The 21978-nt window shown below is 42.9% G+C and overlaps 1 protein-coding gene across 2 annotated transcripts in view; it reads right to left on the bottom strand.

Annotated features, from left to right (window-relative positions):
• Positions 1 to 21978, bottom strand: part of AFF3 (ALF transcription elongation factor 3) — a 336079-nt gene that overhangs the window by 67866 nt on the left and 246235 nt on the right. For both annotated transcript variants that reach the window (XM_074815074.1, XM_074815073.1), the window contains one exon: positions 9188 to 9228. In XM_074815074.1, coding sequence (XP_074671175.1) covers positions 9188 to 9228 — 41 coding nt within the window. The remainder of the gene's footprint in view (positions 1 to 9187; positions 9229 to 21978) is intronic.

Genomic DNA, 21978 nt, shown 5'->3' on the forward strand with positions numbered 1-21978 from the left:
CTTGTGCAAGCTTTGGAAGCGCAAATAGGTAGTGATGTGACTTTTAAAAGCTGGAAATATTTCCAAAGTACTCAGGTCAAATCCTCAGTGGGTGAAAACTGGGATAACACTACTGAAATCAGTGAAGCTATTTCATTTTGTACCAGTGAAAATCTCATCACTGAAGTTTAAAACAGAGTTCAATGTCTACAGTCAGTGTAAAGTAAGAATCATTGCTAGTGTGCACTGATCAGAGCCATTGATGAACCACAAAGAGTATTACTGTGGGACTCAAAATGTTTAAAACAATTATATGATTTAAGCTTTCATTTCATGCAGAAAAAAAATCTCTCAATCAAACTAAACCAGAGACCTATAATTTTTCTATTTACTTTTCACATTTACTGTGAAAAAATGCTCCCTACTGCCACAAACTACTTGGGTAAACCAAAAGGTTTGCATGCTAAGCCAATTTGTCAGCATTGGCTAGAAAGTGTATAAACATACCTCCTTCTCCTGATGTCTGCATGAAAGACTTTTCATATGCATGGAAAACCCTACAGATAGGTATAACATTCCTTGCTCACCAAAAACTCCCAACAATTTTAATTTGGCTTCTGGGTATATCAGGAATGTGGGATCAAGTCCCTACTTTGGAAGCTCTGCAGGGCATAGAAATTCTCTGAATGTGGCCTTGCTTCAGTTTCTAGATTTCAACGCACTGCACAGAAAGAAAGGAGGTTTTGTTTGTTTCTTTGGTTGGTTTTTTTATAGGAGGAAGGAAAGAAACAATTCCTTGGATGGGATGAGACTTTTGCAACCCCTAGGATCTCCAGGATTCTGGGGTCTGTAATGGGTCTGTGGAACAGTATCCCCTTCACAGACTTTTCAATAGGAATTTGGTTACAAATACAGATGGTGGTCCTCAGGAGAATTAGATGGTATTTGTTTGGCCCAGAATCATGGGTAGCCGTGAGACAGCCTGCATGTATCAACCAGCACGCACTGATTCTTTCTAATAAGGGAGGAAGATGAAAGCATTTCCAAAGGAATAAGAGTCTGGGAGGCGATAAAAACAGTTTTGTGAATCTGATCCTGTTCTCAGAAAGTTCTGGATGTGAGTCTTTCCCAAGGCTTTCTTAGGCAAGGACTTCTCTAGAGGTATTATCAAACATGCCTGAAACCTTTCAGCTGTGATATTTTTCAAGGTAAAGCATTTGTATGAGATTTGGTGGATCACACCGAGCTATAAGACCCTATTGGCCTGCTGCTGTACCTTCACACCAACATATGTGAAATAGCTAAGTGGGAAACTGCTCTTCCATCCTAAGAGCTCTGTCAGATCTCACAAACGTTCCAGTTTTTCTCTGTGAGGAAACCCAGGCTGTTCAAAGATCACACTTACATTTTTGTTCACTGAAATGCAAGAAACCTAGAACAGTGTGAACCCTTCCTCAACAGCAGAATAAATCCAACTCTTCTCCAAGAGGAGATGGAAGGATAAACATTTTCCTGCAGCCTACATCAAAATTGAGGCAGTCAGGAAAAAAAGGTGGAGACATTTGGATGGGACTGCATGAGGGAGCAAAGTATCTCAGATCACGACAATGTGATCTCCTTGCAGCAGCATCTCAGGCCTGATTCAGCCACACACTAATCCCCATGGGGAAATCACAGAGCACCTCTTTCTTTGTACATACTCACCTTTTTTTTCTGCCTACAAAGAAACTGGCCATGGTTTTGCTTCTGTTGGTGTCCTCTTCACCCCTCAAAGAGCAAAGGGCCAGCCAAGGTACAGACCCTGTGTTGTCCCCACTGGGGCCTCATAAAGACACTGCACTGAGGAGTCCCTTGCCCACCCTGGGCACAAGCACAGCTCTTTCGTGGGACTGGACTCCTGCAGAATGTGCCTGCTTGCCCCCGAGCAAACCAGGGCTCCCCTTTCCTTTTTGCCTCCACTGTTGCCAGGGTCAGAACAAAACCAAGAGCAAGGAGAAAATGCTCTTGAAACTAAAATTAAAAAATACAGAGGGCAGTAGGCAGATAGCCTTGCCAGTGACAAAGGCAAACCCAAAAGTTCAGCTGGGGTTTCTAAAGTACCTTTGCAAGAAGGCAGGAAAAAACGACTGGAGCGAGCATGTCACCCATGGGGCTGATGCCAGAAAACCCTGTTGTGCCTGGCTGATTACCGAGTGATTAAAGCTTGAAGGGGGGGATCTCCTTCCATCTGCTGCATGGACTACTGCCTCACTGAAAGGGAACTGAAATTTCTTCTTTGCGTGGCTGCACCCGCTCTGGAGAGCCCCTGAGCTACAGCTAGGACGTGATTCACAAATGTGTGGTCAAAAGTCCCAAGCTAACGTCACGTAACTGGACCAGGCTGAGGTGCCGCTGCTTGCCACGAATTTTCAGCTTTTCTTAAAATACGGTGGTACTGAAAGTGCGATTTGTGGGAACAGCATGGTCCCCAGTTTCCTGCTATTGGTGCTGTGTAAACCTGAGCTCTCTTCCATCAGACTGGAAATAGAATCAAATGTATTTATAAGATTTCACTTTTGCAGCATAGCACTAAATATAGCACAATACTTCATTCATAATATAGGTGTCTCTATTGTCTTATCCCACTGCTGAAGTAAGAAAGGCATAATGTTATCAACTAACTGTCCTCCTACCGTTTCCAGTAAAGTAGGTTTTAGCTACCAGAGTTGCTATCAAGGTTAAAATCCCCTTTGTTTTACATGTTCATTGCCTAGGGGGACTGTCATTGCCCAAAGGGAGCATAATGTTCAAGTCTCACTGAAATATCACAAGTAATATCAATAATAAGGAAAACAGAATTTATTAACAAATTCACTGCCCATAGCTATGTACTCATGATATATGGGAGTGGTGTTCAGAGCATCAATTCAACAATATTTTAAGTCAGTGCTCCTTTGACCCATGCTGATGAAGATGGACAGACAGGTTAGACAAGATTATGCCTCCAAGGGTCATAAAAATATAGAAGTTTCCCAACTGAAAACTGATTTTTCAAAGACAATTACCTGCACAATTTAACCAGACAGCCATTTATGCCTTCCAGGTTTCATATTGTTAATGTTTGTTTCCTCTTGGATTTTTGCTGTTTCTCCTACTCTCTTTTTTTTTTTCCCCTCAGATATACACATTAAAAAACCACTCTCACACTTCTTGTCCTATGTGATTTATTCCCAAGAAATTAAATTACATTTTTATAAGCCTGTGTTACCGCAAATGATAGCTGAAGATTTGCTGAAAAAATTAATTCCTGATCTGTTGCCGTGAAGCATCCTCGCTAGCACTGTACTGACTCTGTCTTTCAAAACCAGATGGAAGCAGTCCAACGGTATGATTAACTTCTTAGTCCCTGCAATTTCCTATTGCTCTACTTGCCCTAGATTTCAGGATTGACCTCCTGCTTCACTGCAAAATGCACAGTTCTTCAGTTTGATAAATCACATGAATACTTTTTTGATCACAGTTATCTACTATTTACTACATACCCAGTGAGGTTAATCATATGCTGAGGCACTTCATATGCTGCACACATATACACTCTTCTTCCCAATAGCACTTTGCATATTCTTCATGCTGCCAGCCAGCAATGGGACCTGTTTTCTCCTTACTAATATATGAAAGACCAGAGACCTGCACCTTGTCTCTTTTCCCCTCTGCATTAATTCTGTAATTATCCACACACTGATTCTTAAAAGACCTAGCAAGCCAAAGAAAATACATGAGAAATTACTAGTCAGACCTTTCTTTTAGCAGATAGATATTTTTGAAAATGCAAATGTTTCTTGGAACTAGAACTGATTGTCTCCCCCCAGATATCTTTGCAGGGCCATTGAGAATGCATGGGGTCGACCATAGGGAGGGGGAAAATATTTGGCTGACATGATAGCAAAACACTATCCCTTCCTTGAAGAAAAAATGCAGCTTAACTTTTCTTTTTCTTTCTCTAAACACCAAAGGAATTTCAGTATTTAGTATTGCTAGCTAGGGATCAAAATTTTTACAATTCCCTAGTACAGCTCTGTTCCACCTTCTCTTGCAGTGTTGCAATACATCCAAATCACATCTTCAGTGCTATGGTAGAACAATTCTAGACAAACACCAGCAGCAGTCAAGGTGTGGGAAAACATCCAACAGCGAACAGATGAGTGCTACAGATCTTGCTCACAAGTTAAATAAAGGGAAATGGAGTCCCAGTTTTACAGAGATATCAATTCCTTTTCTCTCCAGGCTTTATACACAGGCTCTTCTTTTAAAGCCCCTTTTCAATAATTTACAAATCTCCAATACTGGAAATAGTATCCTATAGACAATACGTATCATTACTCTTCCTCCTTCAAGTTCTGTAACTAGGAGGGCTGAGAAACTCTGGACTGTTTCTAGGAGCAGTCGCCCTTTGCCACCCTGTACTGTGTGGGAGGGCTGCAAGCTGTATGACACCAGCATCTCCAAACAGCCAAGCTTTCATGTAAGGCATAAATGATATATCCCCTGTTGGAGGTATTCTCTTTTTCCTCTCAAAGATAATCCAGAGAGTTTAAGCACTGTGCTAACGCTGTGAGAGCTGTGTGTTTGTTTCTGTTTGTTTCTGTGGCAGTGAACACTCTTCTCCAGCCAACCTTTGACTCCTGCAGAGCCCATGATCTCAGTTCCGTCATTCTCTGCTAAGACCCAGATCAGCTGTCCTGCGCCAAGGCTTCCCCTCAGCTGTCACTGATTACACAGACCCATCACATGAAGCCTTTGCAGCCAGCCAGCTAGCTGAGTCACTCCACTGATAAGCTGACCATGCAGCTTCTCATGTGGAGGACTCTCACGGTGAGAAAGGCGATGTTATCAAAAAACTCAGTCCAACACAAACATAAGTATGTGAGTGACATGAAGCACATGAGTATTTTTGCTAGCTGCCACTGGATTATTTACTTACTTTAGGGTATCACAAGTTTAACTGCTTCGTTTAATCACAGCTCAAGCAGATACTTGAGAACAAGAAATCTTTGGCTGGGTCCGCTGAAAGTTTTAAGGCTGCTTGGACAGCTGCCTTCTCTGCTTTAAGTGATCTATTAAAAGTCTAAATTGCCTCTTATTGTTGCCTTAATACTTTACAGGCAGTCGCTCCCCAGGCCTCCTAACCCAAATGGTGTATCTCAATGTGGCTTTGTCTGAAGAAGAAGAGACATGCTACAGATCCCACTGGACTAATCACTGATCCTGTGGCTGCTTGCATGATCAGGGGAACAGACTGGATTGTCCCAGGTCAACCTTTTCTGTTCGTTTTTCCTTGCAGCTTAGTGCTAAATACATGCATGTACCCACGAGAGGCGGTGCAGCAGCACCTCTGCTTGCAAATGTCTGTCTCTGTGCAGATGTGGGGCTTTGCTGCCTTGCACGACCTGCTGCTCAGCTCCCCGAACCTTTCACTGCTCCAGAGGACAACAGGGAGTATTTGTTTGCCCTTCAGGATCTTAAATGCAACTGGCCAGACCCATTAGGGTAAACCAGCTCATGCCTGGCGTAGACTGCATTTCAATGTCCTAACCGTGGTCAAACACACACAGACAAGGCACGGTTACATGGAAATGCAAAGTACTATCCCTTCCACCCGACAGGAAGGTGGGCTGAAGCTCAGACAGGCTGTGTAACTCACCAGACATCATGATCGGGGCTTGTCTACACTGCCAAATGGATGTTAGTGTCAAGATGCCTTGTCTATCAACAGCCCAAGGTGGTCAATCAAAAAGGTTTATCATAGACTGTACTTAACAGTTCAGGTCTGGATGACATGTATATATTAATCAGGTGCTGAACGTAAGCTAGTGAGTTGGACTCTTTACAGGACTTATCAGCTGGGATGGGCAGGCTTGCCAGCATGGCCACAGGGCTCCTGGGCTGAGTGGGTTCAGCTCTCCCTCTGTCCTAGGTGCCTGCACGGAGGTTCATACAGGCAGAGCTAGCAGGGTTTGCCTGCATCCTCCAGCGTTAAGTACACAGAAAGGAGAATAGACCGCAACTGTGAATTAAGCATGTCTCTTAAGTACCACCCAAGCACTGCGGTGAATGAGCTATCTTTCCCCTATTACAACGAGAGAGGAAATTCAGCGGTGGTACAACGCTTTCCTCTAAGTGTTCAAAACTCTTCAGCAGACACTTGGTCTACACTACAGCACAGAGAAATAAAAGCAGCTAGGGGAATAAAAGTGCCCTAGGACCACTGTAAATCTTTACTTCATGGAAAATCTTATCTTGCACATGAATATGAGCTGCGAGTAAATTTAATGTGGGGATTAAGTACTGTGCAGTCTCCCTCATGGTGGGCTTTTCAGCCTAAAAAGAACAAAAGAATAATAATGAGTGTTGTGTTTGGGTATGATTACAAACAGCTGTAATTTACAGCTGGACATTCTCCATTGCAAATGTATCCAGCAAGTGCTTCTGGTTTAGTGGAACAGACTGCAAAAAATTAGCTTTTAACTTCAGCCTTAAGGTCAGAGTTCTGGGACCATGGGAGTCAATAATAAAATCTATTTAGCTCAGTGGGATTAAGCAGGTTTAAGACCTGGCTTAACCACACTGCTTACTGTTAAATAACAATAGAACACACTGAATATTTTAGTTACAGACATTTTTCTTCATTTGAAAGCTATTCAGGCAGTGGATATGAGAGTCAGACAATTGAAGACATGCTAGCACTATACCATTAAGGTATATGAGTTAAGTTCTTGCTCTTCTCTGCCTCAGAAACTGAGCAATCTGTATAGTTAGGCCACTTTACTGAAGAGCACAATAAAATTAAAACCACGCTGTGCAGGATAAACACTGAGGGTTTTTCAGGAGAGAATGGAAAGCTAATGGGGCCAGTGCATCTTTCCTGACAAAATAGTCCGTGCATGTGCAGAGCAACCTGTCTTCTGGAAGCAGAAAAGCTGTTTCAGTCAAGCTTCTGGGTCACTAATCTTTGTGTTTGCACATAAATCTGCTGGGGGTTACTGTGTCATTCTGAAAACAAGACTGAGTGCAATACACTAAAGAAATCAATGGCTACAGGTTTAAAAACTCTCCTTTTTTTGTTTTGTTTTGGTTTTTATTCCTCTTTCAGTTTAGCTAACTGTTACCTTTTTAACACAATCTGAAAGCAAAAACTGCAATAAGAACTGCTGGAGAATATTTTTCAAAAAACGTAACAGGCAAAATTACTGAGAGCTTTATTTAAGCTGCCATCTCCCTTGGCGCAGGGAAGTGCTGGTGTGTGACTGGGAGCTCTTGCTGGGACACAAGTAATGAGCAGCAATATCATAGGCATCCTCACTTTAGCCAAGACTAGACAGAAACTGCTGTCACAGTGTGGGGTTTTGGCCTCCTGCCCCCCCGTTTGCTCATTGCAGTGAGGTTATGGGCAGCATGGAGGCACCCCCCTGCAGGGTGCACCCACGGCCTTCCCAGCACCCCCTCCAGGAGGAGGAGAGGAGGGTGCCCCAGCAGCCAAACGTTTGCAGAACGGGTGGGAAAGCTGTAGTCTCCTGGCATGCTTTTAGGGGCAGAGAGGGGAATATCTGATCATAAATGCTAAATCTAAAGTGTGATGGGCAACATCTAAGCCCTTTTGCCCTGAGGATGAGAGCAGCCTGTGCCCAGCTCACTCACCACCCCAGTGGTCTATCCATCACCAGCAGTTTTCTTTCTAGGGGAGACAGAAACGCACTGCAGGGTATGGAGCTTGTTGTTAACTACCTCCAGGGGCACTTCTGCTGGAATGCTCCTCATTCAGCCCAGGGGAAGGATGCTGAAAAAAACCCCCCACGTTTTCTTTGATCATGGTGTTGTCCCCACCAAGTGCAAAAGCTGCTTTGCCTCGAGGGTGAGCTTGCACACCTCCAGGGAGTGGGGCATAATGCTGACTCTGACTCCTTGCTTTTTGCGTTCATCCCAGTCACAGCAAATACTTGTGTGCCCTACAACCGTGCCAGCAATTTCACCCACATCCCATACATTTCAATTGGGAATTTTTTTCCTTAAGGAGGGGAGGGAAATTCTAAACAAAACGGTGTTTGTAAACTTGGGGGGGGGGGAGGTCGATAATTTTGGCGGTCTTAGCCTCCGAGCAGAGAGAAATGTTATTCATCCATGCACAACATATAATTCAGCCTAAGTGACAGGCTCTGCTCTGGAGAAATCCTGGCCTGAGCTGGCTTCCAGAGTCAATTACTGCTTATTCCCAGGGAGGCGGGGGGCGGGGGGCCAGACAGAGCAGAGGGGGCTGCCAACAAGGCATGGGGAAATTTACTCTGTGTCAGCCTGCATGACACAGTACCTCATTTGTGGATAAATGTAAATCTGCTAGTTCTTTTTCACAGGCACTAAAATGTACAGTCTCTCCTCCCCCTTCCCTCCCCCGTTCCCAAAACTGGAAAAGAAATCAGGACCGTCTTAGAAAGCTACCTTATATTTCAATCAATCCTCTTTCATAAAAGTCATTTAAGGTAAATACCTGTGCAGACCTACGGCCCAACTATAACATTTACTATGGCCCAAATCCTGAATTCCTCACTCGGGCAAGTTTCCCATTGAAGTTAATGGATTTTTGCTTGAAAAAGAGCTGAGTAAAACCTGAACACTGTCTAAGGATTTGGTCCTCTGCTTATCTGCCTGGAGCACTGCTTCAGTTCCAGGAGGAGTGAAAAAATGAATTAAATTCCTCCAAAATACCAATCTCTCAAAACTTAAGGGGTAAAAAAGGGCATTGTTTTTGTGCATAAAACATACAGAGAATCTCATCAAAAGAAGAGTAATTCCCAGGGAAAGGATTTGGAAAAAGTCAAAAGAGAACATCTCGGAATAAATGAAGTACTTATTGCTGAAAAATGAGCTCAGATATATCTCAGCAAACTCTAAAGCTCAGAATTTACTGCATCATTCATGCCTTCTCCAGTAAGTTTCTTATCTCTCGTTTGGTATCACAACAAGGGATTCTGCATACTCTGTATGAAATACAACAAGACTGTGATTTTTGCAGTAATAAACTCTACACATGCATGACAAATCCAAGCATGCAAAATGTTTAACATCCCAGTTCACAGATACTTTGGGGACAAAATCCGATTATGAGTTATATGCCACAATAAATAGGGCTCAACGTTTCATAAAGCAATTTATAGTTCATAAAAATGACAAAATGTACCTGTCAGATAGAACGCGGAGAGCAGATCTCTGTGCTGCCTGCTGGAAGAAAGGGCAGAGATGTTTATTTTATATTCTGACTTGAAAATTACGAGCACAATCAACACTTTAAAAAATGCGTTACACACATTTTTGTCACGTGTCCAAAATGTTAAAGTACGAGCAAAGTAGCAGAGAGTCTATAGTCAAATGGACATTCCAGCCTAGTAAATGTAAGAACACTTTGTTAAGTACGCCATAAACCAGAAGATTGTCAAAGCACCGCACAGTATTTGAGGTCTGAACTACTCTATTTAGATGATTTTTTCTGCGGTCCCTGAAAACTCGGCAGGGCTCGGTTCTCTGCCTTCCCCTCTCCCCGCTTCCGCACTCCCACTCCCTCTCCTTTACCATTAGTCTCCTCCCATTCTTCCACAGAAACAAACATCACATATTTGGTTCCTTTTGCGATGAAGCCCGTAGCTATAATTACAAATTTTGCAAAGCTTGCCAGAGCTGCTGCAGACTTTTCATGAGCGCTGCCATGTTAATCTGCTGGCAACTTTTGACTACACAGTACAGGATTGACCTGTTGCTGGTTTGCTCCTCAGTTTTTGCCTAGTACAACTCTTTGGATGGGGTGGGGAAGTATGGTGCTTGTTCTTCTGTTAACCAGCAGGTCTGGGAATAGAAATTGTAGCCTCTCAAGTTTAATAGGAGTCCCAAGCCTATCCCTGAGCTAGTTTGCCACTTTATTATTATTATTCTTTCCCCTCCTTCAATCACTTCAAGCGGTGTGATTCATGGCTTCGGCACAGTAACCAGCTGCTAAGCAAAGATGAAATCCATAATGATTTGAAAATCTACTTTAAAGCCTCCATTCTACTTGGAGCTGCCCAGAGCATCCCCCTGCCAGCTGTACCTGTCCAGGCTGTGCCTCACCTGGCACAGAAGTGACACAAAGCTAAGCAGCATGGAGTCAAGGGGCCAGGCATTAAAATGTCGGGTTTCTCTTTACAGTTACCAGTAAATACGTTTTGAAATCATTCTCCCTGGCTTCTCAGGCTGCTGGGAACTTGTTCAGGACTATTCCTGAACAAGATGCACAGCTTGCAGGCATCCCGCTCAGCACCGGAGAGCATGGAGGTAACCTTTCTGGCTAGTCAAAATGCTGCTGACAGGCTGCAAAGAAAAACTTGGTAAAGCCTGACTTGTGGTTGCAGTTACGGAGCATTTCAAAGAAAGGTGTGAAAAGATCCCCTGAGTGGATCCCTGCAGACCTGACAGGAGTGAAGAAATGCATTGGGAAGAGTTGCTACTTGATTTTGGAAGCAGTATTTCTGCTCGGGGAACTTTCTGGAATAATTTGTGCCTCCTGGGTTCCCTGGGGAAAGTAGTTTGCCATGTATCACATACCAAATTGTCAGAAGACAAGGTGCCATGGCTCACAGGAAGGTTTTTCCTTAGTGTTGACTTTCTGTAGTGGGCAGAGAGCCTGTGGGAAGGTTGGGAAGGTCCCAGCAGCTCGGTAGGAGTGTGCCCATGGCACAAACATGGTATTTTTTACTGTCTCTGATAGGTCATCCTATCTGCATGCTCTTTGGATACAATGCCATCGAGGCCAGTGGGTACAGGGCAGGATTTAAGGGGGGCAGCCAACTGTCCAGTCCAGCGGGTTGACACCATTTGTACTCTCTCCTCTGCATGGGGTGCATTATGACAATTTTCATCCCATTTCTTGCACACCAATACAGGAGAGACCCAAACCTTAGGTTTAAGAACGTCTTATGGCTTAATCTCTTCTTTAATGCGCTGGGCCAATGCAAGCTCATCTCCTCCCATGCCTAATCACCCTCACTAGCAGGAAGCTATGTCCATTTTGAGTTTCAAGTTGCCCTGCTTCAATGCTGAGGCCTGTGTTGTGTTACATCTTTGCCTGCAAAACTCAGGAGCCTCCTCTGACTAGTAGAGCCCTTTTCCATGCCAGCAGCCAGGGCTAGTTTTTCCCTCACAAGCAGCCACTATGTGGAAGTGTTTAAGCCACTTCTAATGTTTTCCACTCTTGGCTCAGGCCACCACAGGTGCTCACGTGGTTGTGCAATGCAACAGGTTGAAAAACTGATCCAGCTGAAAAATAACACTTTTCCTTCTTTTTTTTCTTTCTTTTTCCCCAGGGTATTTGTTACCTGGATCCTTTTTCTGAGCTGCTTCTCCAGGGAGAGGGAGTCATATCACAGGGTGTGGTGTGAGAATGGGAACAGGACTGTGGGGGCACCGTACAGCAGAGACCTTTGCTGCCAAGATAAGGACATGTTCACCAGTGAGGTCACTTTCACCTGACATCTCTCTCACTCCTTTCTGGGGAGCTGCAGAGCACCCCCACAGCAAGGTATGTCGTGGATGCAGTAGCCAGAAGGCACTGAAGGAGACAGGCTGCTCTGTAGCCACAGGTGTCATGGACCTTACAGAGACCTCAAGAAAGCAAATGTGGACTTTGATGACACTAAAAGCTCCTAACATGGGGATGTGGGGTGTGTATCACTCTTGTATTTCCCTAAAATCCCCAATTTTGAGAGAGGAAGAAGAGCTGGATACTTTCTATTCCAGTCTCAATGAAAGCTGCCCTTAGGAGGGAAGAGGAGAGGACTCTTGTCTTGACCCATTTGGTGTGCTAACCAAGCCAGGCTGTGTGGTGTTGGACTGCAGCCTCAAGTGTCAATCTTCAGTTTCCATCTTGGTACATCCAGTTGCTGACAGCTTTGAAAAGGTGATCCCTTCCGGGCAAGAAAGTGAGTTCAGATGACAAGCAGGGCATCAGAGAGAAAGGTACAAGTTCTTTTCAGTGAGATCATTCTACTTTTTCAATTAGTCTCTCATTTTAAGTCCTTAAATAAACGTCCTTCTTCACCAGGATGCAATGCAGATTGCATGGGGCACCTCACTCTTCGCTTGGTGGTTGTGTATTCTGTAAATGAGACTATTGATTTCTTTCTTACACCATTTGAAAATACAACCGTGTTTGACTGCATATTTGTGTGACCCCCTGAGTTGGTAATGGCCCCATTTCTAAATGATGGGGGAATAAGATCCAGTTGCAAGTTTATTCTTCCTCCCTGGAGAAACAGATCTATTGCCTGCAATGAAAGGCAGTTAGCAACTATCAGGCAATTTTAATTCTAGCCTATATTGCTCCCCTCTCCTGGAGAAAGTAAGCTGTTGTAATTAAAGGTAGTTAGCAGTTCCCTAGCAAGTGTAAATACTTGCAGCCACTAATTAGTTTGCTCTCTTGTTCTCATGCTAGAGGACTGGGCTGCTCAATTTAGGGCGAAATATCTGCCCTTGCTTCTTGCTAACATTTTTTTTGTGACCCCATTCAAACTCATTCATGAATCTCCATGGAGGGTCATGACCCATAGTTTGAGAAACTCCTGGCTATAGAAACAGCTTTCTGTGATTTATTATGTTTCTAATATGCTGGTATAATCTATGTAACAATGTAAGCAAAAGGGTGGTACTTAGTATATACTGCCTGCATGACTATTTTTTTAATAGCTTGATTTTGATTGTGCTATTTAATTTGCATTTTATTTTACATCGTTAACAACTTTACTGAGGCCAACTCATCATCCATCAAGAAAGATGAGAATATGTTCTACAGTCTTTATTATTCCTGGAAGTAAGTGACTATGCTGGTTATAGAAACTAGGGAAAGAAATAATTTTGGAATTTGATATTGCTAACAGAATGTAAAGATCTCCAAGACTTGACACTAAAAAGTGCTTTATGGGAAGTTTAATATTCGCTTGATAAATGATTGAGTGTATTCACCAGTAATGAGTATAATCCTGAATTTTCAGTTCTTGGAATCAGTGCGGTTACTGATGGAGAAATGTTCTCCTCAATATGAACACGGATATTGGAGGTCAACCTGCCACATAATAACTTTAATGCTGAGTAGGAAGCAGGGAAGGGAAAAAAAACAATCACTTAGGTGACTCAGGTACTTGGGCTAGAGAAACCAGCCACAGTAAATGAGATGAATTACTCCGTTTCACTACATCAAGAGTTGCAAATTACAGGATACTGGCTGGTTAGACTTCTTCAACCCCCACCTGAGTTGGTTACAGATACATTTAGGGCAGAGTTTCATTGATCTACCTATAGTTCATTAATCATTCATGAAAGATTCTAGCTGTACCCCAAGACTACTGGGACAAAACAAGTTTTCAGCCAGCAGTAATCATGTTCAGGTTCTCAATCTCCAGAGATTGCATCTCCTTTCTCCATCCTTTATTGCAATGAGCCAGAGCTTGGGAACATAATCAGCAGATATTCAGGTTTCAGTGTGTGTTAAATGAGCTACCAAAATTACTTGAAGTGTCACAAGTTGCAATCTGTTGTTGAAGGGAAATCAAAGAGGAAATTAAATACTTTCATTGTAATTGGGACTGAGCAGTGAGCTAGTTCATTGCAATTGGGACTGAGCAGTGAGCAGAACGGGTTGAATACAGCTATTGAGCTGGAGATACAGGAGTGTTAAGAGTGGTCCCCAGAAATCCCTCTTTTTTTTTTTTTTTTTTCTTTTCTTTTTTTAATCTGTTTGGAATAGAATTGCTTCATGAACTGCTGGGCTTGCAGGCATTTTAAGAAGCGAATGAGAACTACCAAAGCATGTTCTGCTGGGCTTGGGAGAGTGTCTTGGAGGCACCGCGGGCTGACTGTGGATGCATTTTCCTATACCTTACCTATGGCATGCTTTGGAAAATAAAAGCCAATAAACTGACTTTTGGCAGATTCAGAAATTTTGCTTTCCATTTTTCCTGTCCTGTGGATTAATCGCTGTTATCACGAGAGAGCTCAGTTAGAGCAACTGTATGGAGTTACACCAGTTATACCAGAGACTTCACTGAGACGGTGCAGGTATACACAAGGTGAGAATTTGAACCCTTTCTTTAGTAACAGTGTAACAATACGTACTACCTGTGCATGAGTAAACTGCATTGTTTCCAGAGCACCTTGTCTGTCTTCCTCAGGTGGTAGGTGTTGCCCTGGAACTGTGCAGTGAACCATTTATGCTCTAAGTGAGCATCCTCCATATTAGCAACCACACAGACTGCGGGATGTCACCCTGTATTGGACTGCAGTTAATGAGATGCAGATGCACTTTTTACAAGCCAGGGTTAAGGAAAGATGTCATTACTATATACTGCCATTTGGGAACCAGACCAGAACAAATTTCTTGTTTCACATTTCACTCTTCATATGTCTTCCATGTTGATTCTCTTTTAATTTCCTATGGGTTTGTTTGTTTTTAGCTTAAATGCAGTTTATTCCTAAACTAGTGAAGCCAGGAAGAAAATTTTGTGAAGGGCACAACCTGACTGCATGCCATAACTTGAACCACAGGACTCTCCAGAGCTTTTTCTGCTTCAGATCTGGGAGCCATCATGGACCTAGAGAAAAACTTCTGGATAATCCTCTTATGGTGAACCCACCTCAGTTCAACCCCATGCATGGTTTTTCACCTTCCATGTTAAGATGTGAGTTTAGTCCAACTCTGTTTATAGGCACCTTCTTGCGGTGGAAATTATACCTTTGCCTGTGAGATGGAGCTGCCTTCCAGCCTCATAGCTCCACTTCCCTGCTATAGACTGTGATCAAGCCAGCCACCAGTCCTGTTTCAGACAGGCTTAGTTCATTGCACAGATATCTTTCACTCCAAAGCATGTTTTCTGAACGTGTTCGGCACCCTTTGTCCCTCATCTTGAAACCCTCTTCAGTTTTTGGTGTTCTCCTTGAAAAGTGCAGAGCTGCACAGTGTTGCAATGATGCTCTCATCAGGGCTCAAAACAGAGGGAAACAAACCCTCTTGCGCCTACAGACTCGACCTGTTTAAATGTCTGTGAGTGTCTTGTGCCCATAAGAAGTTGCCCATGAGGCTCAGGTCAGGCAATTTATCGTGATTCCTAATGTGCCTTCTCTCACTGCATTATTCTGTACTCCTCACTGTTCCTAGGGGCTTTGTTTGAGGATTGCTTTCCAGTCTGGATTTCTGAGGGATTTAAAATCACTTGTAAACTGCAGCTTGAGTGTTTCTCTGTAAATTTGCAATATAAACGTGTGAATGTGATTTTCACTGTCCAGTTGATATCTATTTAAGATTTACAGGCTGTTAAGACTTAAAAGGGTCTCCCTTCCTTCCCCTTTTGGAGTTGGTTATCATCAGAGGCACATCTTTTAAGAAACTATAAAACTCTTTCTGGATTTCATGATTTCTCCAGGCCTTTCAACACCTCAGTACTCATTTTTCACCCTGGAATTTTATTATTATATTTCTGGCGTACATTGTTCTTTCTCCCCTGCTTTGCCCATTAATCCTTATTAATCTTCAGGGGCAATACAGCCTAGTGACTTGAACATGGCAGCTGGGAGTGAAAGACCCAAGTGCTAATCCTGGCTTTGCAGCTGACTTGCCATGTGGCTTCAAACAAGCCACATCTCAGTCTCAGTCAGTTCTACAGAGATAATAATTCTTGCTTAGCTCTACCTAAATACCTCTCAGGGGCGTTGTATTTAAGTAGTTAATACTTGTTAAGTGATTTGGGTCTCCAAATTACTGTATAATCAGCATGGGTATTAACCATACAGAGAATTTTCTATATCTGTAAATGTTGAGTCTTCTGTCCTGCATCTGTTCAGACTTCTGCAGTCTGGCCCCAACAACCATGCAGGGTTTCAACGCAGATGAGTTAACTTTGATCTTTTTCAGTGGAGATGAGCAGAAGGAAAGTCCTTGGTAATTTACATTAATAAAATGGTTAATTTTCAATGACACTGGAGGAAGGTGTCAGTCATTGCAAGCGAAGCAGTGGTCACCTTGGAAAACCTCCTCTGTCTCCGCAGAAGTAGTCTCCTTATCCAGGAGTTGAAGTGCTGCTTACACTGAGGAGGCAAAAAATGTCAGTGTTGCACCACAGGCTTTACAAGATTTACTGGGAAGTCTGAAAGCTCAGAAATATTCTAATTTCTGAGAATTTTTCTAGAATTTTTCTCATAGCCCATATATGTGAAAATAGGGGAAATACAAGCCTGAATTCCCCAAATGATGGTAACTCTGCCCAGGGAGGTGCTTTATCAATCGACTAAGATGCATTTGCTACTACTCAAGTATCGGCTTGGATTGTGCTAGGAAATAAAAAAAAAAAAGTTGGGGGATATCATCCTAAATTGATTGAAATCAGTGACTAAACACCTGCTGACTTCAGAGGAGAGAGATTTCATCCTAGGTGCAGGAGGAATTGCAGCCATGGTTTCCCAGTTCCTTTTTCTTAAATTCTAGTTTTGATAGATTGGCTGCTGGCTCTTTTTGCTTATTTCTCATCATGTTCTACTATAGCTGCTATTCCCTTTATAATGTCCTTCTTTTTCCAGTTTATTTTCTTCATTAATTTCTTTTTTATTCCCTTAATCCCTTTCCCTTTTCATGTTACTTTTATTTTCTGACATGCTCTCAGCTGCCTCTTTCTCTATTTCTGCTGTCATCCATCGCTGTGTGCCACATCTCCTTCACACAGCTCCTCATGCTGACACCACTCCAGCTCAGCTGCATGGCCAAGGGAGAGAAGTAATCTTGGCCTTCTGCCTTGCAGAGAGCAACAGGCAGCTCCTAGAGAGGCTGGGAGTCTGTGTTTGTGTGCATGCACACATGTGTGAGAGATATACAAGTGGGCTATGTTCTCCTCTTACAGCTTTTAATAGCTGCAATATTACAAATGACACTAATTTGTGCTCCAAATTATTCGTGACTGCTGGTTATTTAACCATTCTCTTACAGGCACGTTGGAATTAATTTGCCTGAAGGCAAACAGACGTTTTGTGGCCACGCTTGAGTGGGGCGAAGGCTTGGGCGCAATGTCTGGCTTCAGTGAGCACTCTCTGTGGCAGGAAGAGTGGTGTGGGTGCTGAAGGGCTTACAAGGGACAGGGACAGTGGCCAGCCAGCCTGGAAATGTGGGGCCTAATCCTTCTTTATGCCCCAAATTAGCTGACACTGCTCAATTGATTGCACTGGGATATGTTCCCATGCCAGTCAAAACAGATGTTCGTACAGTAATTCCAGTTCACAAGGGGAAAAAAAACAAACCAAAGATTTCAAGAAGATGAGGTTAAGGTATACAGAGAGAAACTGTTAGACTTGGAAAAAGGTGATACCGCTGGAATAGGGCAGGCTTTGGAGATTTACCAGAGCTAAAATTTAGCTTAGTCATGGCATCCACATGAAGAGACAAGGAAGATGCCCTTGTATTTTAACTTTATTTTCCAGTCTCTTTAGAGGTTTGCTACTGAGGAGCATGGAGATCAGAGTGCCATTTTTGAATTTCCCCAAATTTTGTGCATGACCAAGAGCCAAGTTGATCTCTAACCTTTTTCACTGTCATTCATGGTGGTGGCATTCAAATTTAGAGCTTGATCCTGCCTGCCAGTGCATGCCAGACATTGAATCTGATTTTGTAAGATAGGCAGTGATGTGAGCCAAGTTTGGCTGGACAAGACTGAGCTTTTATTTTGTTTCATTTGACAGTTTCAGTGAGGCAATCTTGGTCTTCTTGTCATGCCTTGTGGAAGTGCAAATTTAGATGTCACAGAGTTTTTAAAATCAGAGCTGGCAAACCACAAAAAAGCTTGGCTCAGCTGGCTTAAATCTTACTCTGGATTTTAGTTAAATTGGATACCAAAAGGATTGCTTCTCTAACACACAGGAAATAATGGACTTATGTGAGTTAAGTAAGGCTGTTACAGTGGCTATTCCTCCATTCCAAAAATGCACTCATGTTATAGTGACAGAGGACTGAGCAGAGCATGTGGATTAAGTATAAAAACACCCGAGGCTCCAGCCGTTCCTTAACCCAAAACTTAATTTTTCCACTTTTGCTTATCTCTGCCTTGTGCAGTTTTGGTTGCAGTCAGACTTGCACGTGGTCAGACTTCATGAAATAAGTTTGCTATGCTCAGTGAAGTGAGAAACTTCTCATCAGAAAGATTTTTTTTTCCAGGTTTATCAGGTCATTTTTTGAGAAAGAAATTAATTTGCAGCGATGATGAAGGCTCCATGCTTTTTTTTTCCAGGGCTGAGTGTTCTCATCTCCTTTTCCCTTCTGATCAAGCATCAAGTATTGCACTGATGAAGAGGTGAATAAAAGGGAGCACAACACTAAAATGACTTAATGTGGTTAAAATATTTGGACATGGCATATGTGAACACAATTAGCATTGCCTAAAAATAGTTCTAATGATGAGCAGGGCTATGCAGCGGCATGTTATAATTTGCCCAATATAACTTTTCTCTACAGATGTACCTGACTTTGTGCTCTGCTCAGCTGATCTTCGACTTCAGAAAGCACCGTACTAACAGAGGAGGTCTTATGGAAAGAAAGCTTGTAGCTGCTTTGCCCCTTTTTTAATTTGCTTCAAAATTCATTACAGATGGCTTCAAATTAGCTAGAATATTACATTTCATATGCAGAAGTAGTGCTTATAAAGACCCTACTAAAAATTATTCCTCTGGAAGGAGGTGGACGCATGACCGTTCAATTCAGGATAATTTATCTTTTTGTTGATTGTCAGTCCATATCCAGAAGTGAGAGGGAAAAGTCCTACACATTATTAAAAAGATTGTCTTTGCATATGTTCTTTCTCACTTGTTTCTGGATATCATTAAAGAAATGAAACATGATTTTATGACTTTAAAAAAAAATAATTTCCTAATACTATTTACATAGGGACGTGGCCACACCAATTGCCATTGACTACGTAGATGGACTTTTGCCCTGTTGCAATGACAGGATGGATTTGGCTGGTCCTAAATGCCTACGCTGCAGACAGTCTTGCCAGAAAGACGCATTTCCAGCACTGCGCGCTGGCATCCCTCAGTGCATATGTGACGGGGAGGAAACGTAGGCACGGATGTCCCCACTGGAGCTTTGGGTATAACTCAAATTAGTATCAAGTTTTCTGACTCAGCCATGGCTAGGGTGATGCTGGGGCTTGGTGGGTCCCCCAGGGCCAGCAGCCCACCCTGGATGTTCCCAAGCAGCTGTGGGTGGGGAGCATCCCCAGGACCCCTGGAGGGGCGCCGGGCTGGGTGGGCTGCCATCACCCTGTGGGGCTCTGGGTGGTGAGCCAGACCAGGCTGCTGAGACTTTTAGTTTACCGTGTTGAAACTGTTCATGCTGAACTTTCTCAAGACTGCTCTTCCTCCGAGGTATCCTGTGAAGGGACATGGCTTTCTGTTTGTCTTGGCTTGCCTGTGAAGGGGCTGGTTTTACTCATGCTGCTCAGACCCTGCAGGGCCAGCCTGTCCCTGTCCCTTCTTAAGGAGGGCAGCCACCTGCAGGCAAACACTGCCTTCCCTCTTCCTTTGGTGCAGGGCACATGAGCAAAATTAATGAACCCGAGAGGACTACTTGCTGCCTCCCTGTGCGCTGTGTGCGGAGGGCGTCTTCAGCCCCTACATTTACCTGCTGCCACAGGGGGATAGTCATATGGTTATTTAAAAAAAAAGGTACTAAAGTTGGGCCTTTCCTTGCAAGATACAGCAGTGGCTGGAGTGTGGAGCCATGTCCCTGGGAGTGTGTTCTGATTGCTTCTTCAACTTCTGTTTATACAATTTTACAAAATTTTGGCAGGAATCAAGAGCACATACCAGGGTGTTGGCTTTTATGAATCCCATGGGATGTGAAAGTCAAGCTGACTCGATGAACTTTGGTTACATATTCCAGACAAGCACAATGACTCTATTTATTCAGACTTGGCAGCCAGAATGCAGATTGACTCTGTGGGTAATAAATTTTCACAGCCACAAAACTTCAGTGGCAACCAACCTGATCCCGCGCAGAAAAAATGCATATAAGGAAGCAGACTTGGGTTGCAAAAATATGTTAGATTATTATTCCATGTATGCGTACCAGTCAGTTAATTTATTTGGCTATTGATTGACATGAATTGCACAAATGATGCCAGGGATCTTTTTCCCCTTAAAGGAACTTCTTTCTATTACAAAATTTTCATATTGTAAAAGGACAAGTAGGGGGGAAAAAAGAGAATTGTTCATATTACAATTGACAATCTCCTTTTAATATTTCACCCAAGACTGATTTAAGTTATCCAGTGACCTCTACGGAGAAGAGCAGGGTATTATAATGGGGACTGTTTCATGTGCTATGCCACACTTCAAGGAACCAAAAGGCAATAACCACTACAATTCAGTACTCTGAACAATCTTAAGTACAATTTTGACATCTTCATGCTACAAAGCTTCAGATGCTTTCTTGGAGAGACGATGATGAAATTATTACTCTATGTGTTTTAAATCAAAATGAATTGGCTCTTTAACTTGCAGATTTATGTTAACTACCTTGGTATCCTTTAATTGCATGCTCCTCAGATATTGATTGGGGATTAAAAAGTATATTTTCTTCAATCTGTGTGATGTAAAATATGCCAACAGGAAATTTTCCCTCTGCATATTAGATCCTATGATCACTGCCTGTAAAATTGAAATGATCAGTTTAAATGGATAAACTATGCTCATTAAAGAGGAAAAATACATTTATGTAATTAAAATTAAGAGACTAATATGTGTGGATAATGTAATTACTGTGGTTGCACACACACTCTCAAACCCAGCCTCTTTTGCCTCTCCTGGGTCTGTGAATCTCACTACCTTAACTGCTGGTGTGGAGGGAAGGGTTGGGAATGCCGAAGCTCTTAATCACGTCTCTGTCTTGCACTTGGCCTCCCTCATCTATGGCTCACATTCCCTGGTTCAGTCATAGCCCTCCAAATGCCAGCCCTGGAATGCAGAAGCACCTGTCCCCCTTTGCATCACTTCAGAAACTTTCTGTTCACTGCTTGGAGATTTCAGATGCAAACACAAAATCTCCAAAGTTTTCAAAGTCTTTCCCCTAAACGTCCCCATTTAGAAATCAGCAAAATAAAAAGCTTCCCAGTTCTTGTACATCTCATCTTCAGCTTTTTGAGAAATTGGACTACTTAAATAAGTCTGATTGCTCAAAGGTTAATTAATTATGTAAGGAATATCTGAGAATCACTCATTTACTGTTCCTATCCCTTCATCTTTGATTTCTTTCTTTCCTGTTCCTGAGCTCAGGAGGAGATCTGAGATTAAAGAGCCTCAGAATTAGGAAATAAACGGAAACTGGTTCTCCCACTGACATTTAGACAAAGATCCATGTGGTAATCTGTGCATTTATTGGCAGAGGGGGTCTGTGTCATTCTTTTTTGGGCCTATTTCCTGCTAGGTAGATGGAAATGTAGTGCTTTGTTTATCCAGCAGGCGTATTTATTTAGGACTGTTCTTTAAGCAGACCTGCGGGTCTCAGCTGAGGTTCTGCAAAACATTTCATGTAGCAGGAGTCAGCTTGTGCCTCCAGGAGATTTTTATCTGTTCAGTCAAGTTAGAAAAAAATGTGACTAGAAAAGAGGACTAAATCACAAAGTAATTGCCAAAGGTTGCTCACGCTAGGGCCCGTGACGATTAGAAGTGAGTAATGGGATCTCAGCTCTGCTCTTTGCCACACGGGTGGCAAACTCTGTCTTGGTTCTGCAGAGCTTGTTTGATCACTGAGGTGAAAGACCCAGGCTGTATCAGCTGCACCTTAAAGCTCTGGTTACTGAGGAAAGACCTTGCGTAGCACACATAATACTGAGCAATCCAAGCACATGAAACATGTTAATAGTCGTAAGCGGTAGTGCTAAGCCGAAGATACCATGTGTGCATGCCCAAATGGCAGTA

Source organism: Strix aluco, chromosome 2, assembly GCF_031877795.1.
Source record: "Strix aluco isolate bStrAlu1 chromosome 2, bStrAlu1.hap1, whole genome shotgun sequence".
Classification (NCBI taxonomy): Eukaryota; Metazoa; Chordata; class Aves; order Strigiformes; family Strigidae; genus Strix; species Strix aluco.